The 5,126-nt window shown below is 47.4% G+C and overlaps 1 protein-coding gene across 1 annotated transcript in view; it reads right to left on the bottom strand.

Annotated features, from left to right (window-relative positions):
- The window catches only part of CDH13 (cadherin 13), a 1,015,931-nt gene that overhangs the window by 30,154 nt on the left and 980,651 nt on the right, over positions 1-5,126 (bottom strand). The window contains exon 11 of the mRNA XM_010850808.1: positions 172-314. Coding sequence (XP_010849110.1) covers positions 172-314 — 143 coding nt within the window. The remainder of the gene's footprint in view (positions 1-171; positions 315-5,126) is intronic.

Here is a 5,126-nt window from a genome sequence, read left to right as displayed (position 1 = left end):
AGTTTGAGTGAACTCCGGGAGTTGGTGACGGACAGGGAGGCCTGGCGTGCTGAGATTCATGGGGTCGCAAAGAGTCGGACACGACTGAGTGACTGAAATGAACTGACTGAACTGAAAGATATATTTAGAACTGAAAAGTACACACTTATTGGAGTTTAAGAATTTGCTCACCACTGTCAGTTGCCAGGAAGAGGGCAGTGTAGACGCTGTTGTGGACGAACGGGGACTCGCGGTCCAGCAGTGCAGTCGTGTCCACAGTCCCGTTGATGGGGTTGATATTCAGCCAGCCTGCAGGATCCTTGTAAACGGAATACCTGAAAAAAAAACCCCCAAACAATGACAGATTGTATTCAAAATAGATTCAAAAAATGTTCACAGAGTACTGGGCACAAGCTCCCATGCTAGCTGCCAGATAATTTTTAATACAAATCCAAAAACATCGTTAGAGTGCAGTTGTTCATCCAGAAAGTAATGACTGACCATTAACTCCGGGCTGTCTCTGTGCTGAGTGTTCTGTACATGCACCTCCTTTATCCTTGTGACAAGCCTGGAAGGAAGGAGCTCGTGTCTGCCCAGCTCTCACAGTGGCAGGGTTCACAGCCTGTCTCCTGAGTTCAAGTCCAGTTTTTTTCCCCCCCTTTTACACCTTGGATGCATCTTGTATGCAGACCAGCTGGGAGAAGCACTGTCATGAAGGTACGGGCAGGGCACACGGATGTCTGGGAGAAGAGGAATTACCTGCGATGGAGGGTGACCGTGGGGTCCTCACAGAGGATGCGGCATCTGACAGATGGAATGGGGGGGTGTTGTCAGGGAATAGGGGGATATTGTCACAGAATGAGAGGACAGACACGTCGGGGAAAGACTATGAATTAACATGGAACAGAGATAGGCACTAAAATATTAGTTTCACAGTAGCAAGGATATCCGTTTACTGTCATGACCCCATCTCCTGGAACACTGCTTAGCACATAAACGACACTCAATAGATAGCTGTTGAATGAATAAATATTTAGGGACTGGAAGGTAGATGGTTGTGGTTGGATCATAGCTTTTCCAGGGGAAACCGAAAGGAAGTGAATTTGGAGGGACAGATTACAAAGAACCTGAATCATTTAAGGGGTTTGAATTCTAGATAGACGGGAAACCATCAGAGAATTTTAAAATGTTCTATACACACTACTTCATTTAAAATAGCTAATCAACAAGGGCCTATTGTATAGAACAGGGAACTCTGCTCAATGTTCTGTAGTCACCTAAATGGGAAAAAAAATTGGAAAAAGAATAGACACATGTATATGTATCACTGAATCACTTTGTGGTGTACCGGAGGCTAACGTGACATTGTTAATCAACTACACTCCAATACAAAATAAAAATTAGAAAGAATGTTCTTATTTTTGAGGCTGTTATAAAAGTAACACATGCTCACTGTGAGAAGTTCAAGCAGTGGAAAGGTACAGTAAGTAAGAGATGAGAGTCTTGTCTTGTTTGTCTTTGAATGAGAGTCTTGTCTTTGACCTGGGTGGCTAGGGAAATGTGGGCAGCTAAGAGGATGCTAGATGCTACAGACCCTGTGATTGTCTTATTTTTTCTATCATTAAACTACAGGCTGTAGATTTCTTAGTTTTCCCTGAACTTTGGCCATTTCAAACCAACTTGTGTATTAAAAAAAAAAAACAAAAAACTTAAGTAGGATGTTTTATTTTTCAAAAAATTTAGCACTTCGACTTTTTGCCAAGGAAAACAATAAATATTATTCCAGTGGGAAAGCAAACCAAATCAAAACAAAAGCAACTCCATCCCCTACCCCCCCACAAAACACACACCTGGAGAGATAAATGCCTTTGCCAAGGTCAACGGCGAGTGTGCAGCAATGTTGGGATCTGAACTTTGAGCCAGGGCCCTGCCCTTAACCTCCACACAAGCTCTGCCCAATTGCACATGTCGTCAGCATCACAGTGGGGTTAAAGGTAGAGACTTCGGAGTGAAGAAGACTCGGATTCTCTGTGAATCCATTTCCTCCTCTGTTAGGTGGGACAATCCCAGTGGCCTTAGTGGTGGCTGTGAGGGTCAAGCAAGGCCTGACTCCAAGTGGCCGCTGTGTGTGCCAGTGGCCACTGGGCCGGGCCCAGTGAGCTCTCTTGATGTGACCCACTGCGTCCCCCAGAGTGTCTTGGAAATGCATGACTTGGTGAGCCCTGGGGAAACAAGGCTTTGAAGCTGTGATGGGGAACAGATGGAGAGAATGAACGAGGCTAACGGAGGTTTTCTCACCACTCTCAATGCCTCAGTTATCATTTCCATATTTCTTCAAAACAGAAGAAATGTATATATTACTCCTGAGAGTGAACTGCTTTAAAAACATCCGCCTTTCAGTTTGATAGTAATTTGCACTTCCACCTGGCAAGATGCTATCTGCTAAGACCCGTCTGACGTGTGTCCTCTGCCCGCCCCCCACCGGCGCCCTGCTTTGAGTCCCTGGTTAGAAGGGTTAGTTGCTCCATCCTCTCGTCCTTGCTGGGCACACGCATGGATGAAAATGCCTGCAAGAGCGGCGTATGGGCCTCATAGGTCTGCCACTTTCTCAGCTTCTCAAGGCCTTCATCAGTGTCTCAATGTCAGGAGGTTCGAGCTGGCTGTGTTACTGCATGCTTGCTGAACCTGGCTTTGTGCTCGCCATTCACAGAGGGCGCCACAGTGACTTCTGTGCTTCACAGCAACCCGATGAAGTGGGTGTCATCCCTCTCTGAAGATGAGATAACCAAGACTCAGAGAGGCTTAGCCACTTGCCCAAAGCGGCACAGCTGAGAAGCAGCTGAGATGGAACTCAACACAGGTGTGCCAGGTTCCAGGCACTGGAGCCTAACCAGGATACAGTGTGTTCATGCCCAGGACCAGGTACTGGCCGCTCTGCATTCCCTGGGTGGAGTGGAGCGCCCAGAGCAGGTGGCTGCCCGTGGGATGTTACTTCATTCTTTCTTTTTCAGTTGGAACATCAAGCAAATGGAAAGCATGAAGAATGGTGGCATTTGTTTCCCATCGTACAGGGTAACAAGTTCATGGTTGACCCAGGAGTGATTTGTGGTGGTTCAATATATTTGAAATCATGAAAAATTTAAATGGACTGTAATTTGTTCCCTGATTACTTAACTCAGAGTTCATATTATAAATAAAAACTGGATTAAGTAATCTAGCGTTCCACATTGGCTAAGAACACTCTTTTATTCTCCTGTCTTTGTTTTTGGCCCTCCATTGCTGCAGTTTTGCACTATAATGAGCATGTTGGCTTCTTGTGTAGGGAAGACTTATAATGAATAAAAAGCTTACAGAGGTTGGTTGACTGGAAGCTGTCCCCTGAGAACGATGCCCATTGGCTTAGGTCTGTACCTACTGCGTTCCCAGTGAAAGCAGGAGCTTGAGTGGTTTTACAGGATAATACCCCACTATTTTATTTTCTTTGAAAAATAACCATGTCTGGGAGCTTGCCTGGTGGCTCTGTGATAAAGAATCCGCCTGCTAATGTAGGAGACACAAAGTTGATGCCTGGTCCCGGAAGACCCCACGTGCTAAGGAACCAGGATCCCGTGTGCCCCAACTATGGAGCCTGTGCTCTGGAGCCCGGGAGCTGCAACCACTGAGGCCCTCTCACCCTCCGGCCCGTGCTCCACGACGAGAGGAGCCACCGCAACGAGAAGCCTGAGCGCCACAACTAGAGTAGCCCCCGCTCGCCACCAATAGAGAAGAGCCCATGTAGCAATGAGACTAAGCACGGCTAAAACTAATTCAATAAATAAAAAATTATGTATATATGAAAAAGCAACCAGGTCTCCACCACTGTGCTGTTTAATTGCATGCCTGCTGGGCCCCTTGTACTCCTCTGTTAGTTGATGGACTTTCTCTGTTGCCTCTTCCCACCGAGATACTGGAGAGGTCCGCCTGGACCCCAGATCTCCTGGATGTCCCTCTTCCTGCATCTGCTCAGGTTTGCAGCCATGGAGAGGGCAGGGTGGGGTCATTCCATTTACTGAGAATTCCCGAGTGCCCAGCTCTGTTTTCCCTGAATCCGTGGCCTCCAAACTCAGACCTTGTGGAAGCCCCCCCGAGGTAGCTGTGCCCCTCCCCAGCCCTGGCGTGTCTACCCCTGAGGGGAAGAAAGCCCAGCACTCGTCACCCAGCCTGCCCTTCCCACCTCCTGGCCGATGAGCCCTTGAGACTGACTGGCCAGGCACTCTATGTATGTTTCTGCATTTTCAAAGCTGTCTCTTTAATAACCTTTTGGCGCAAGAGTACTGGTGTGCAGGACATTTTCTGTGCTTCTAGGCCTGAAAAATGCACACGCCTAATTAAATAGGAATTTCCAGGCAATTTGTCTGTGATGGGAACTTTGCTTGTTATAAGGGAAGAAAAATCAAATTAAAAAACAAGACTCCTTTCAGCCTTGTGTAGCTTCACAGGAGCTGCTCATGAGCTTGCCAAGGCTTGGCCTCTTCCAGGTGTCAGTGTCAAAGACGCAGGCCAGGCTGATCGGTAGATCAGGCCAGTGGGGAGGCGGGGCGGGGGGCATCTAACCACGCTCCAGGCTTGCATTGTTCTGGGAAGCGGGCTTACTGTTGGCAGGGCCCTGGCAGAGTGGGGAAGGAAGCTGCCAGGCCAGAGGCCTTCCAAGCCAGAGGCCCAGCTCTCTGGGGGCCTCAGTGCTGGTGGGAAGGAGAGAGAGACTTTGACAGGACCACTCTGCAGGTTTCTTGGGTTCACTTCCACCACACTGAAGATGCACATTTGTTCAGCATGGGATAGCAAAATCCTTGCTTTTATTTTAGACTTAAAAATATTACAAAGTAATTATCCTCCATGGCATCGGTCCCATCACTTCATGGGAAATAGGTGGGGAAACAGTGGAAACAGTGTCAGACTTTATTTTTTTGGGCTCCAAAATCACTGCAGATGGTGATTGCAGCCATGAAATTAAAAGTTGCTTACTCCTTGGAAGGAAAGTTATGACCAACCTAGACAGCATATTGAAAAGCAGAGATATTGCTTTGCCAACAAAGGTCCATCTAGTCAAGGCTATGGTTTTTCCATTGGTCATGTATGGATGTGAGAGTTGGACTGTGAAGAAAGCT

Source organism: Bison bison, unplaced genomic scaffold, assembly GCF_000754665.1.
Source record: "Bison bison bison isolate TAMUID 2011002044 unplaced genomic scaffold, Bison_UMD1.0 scf7180017864295, whole genome shotgun sequence".
NCBI classification, from domain to species: Eukaryota; Metazoa; Chordata; class Mammalia; order Artiodactyla; family Bovidae; genus Bison; species Bison bison.
The sequence above is the reverse complement of the archived record's forward strand: the minus strand, read 5'-3'. Positions and strand labels throughout refer to the sequence as shown.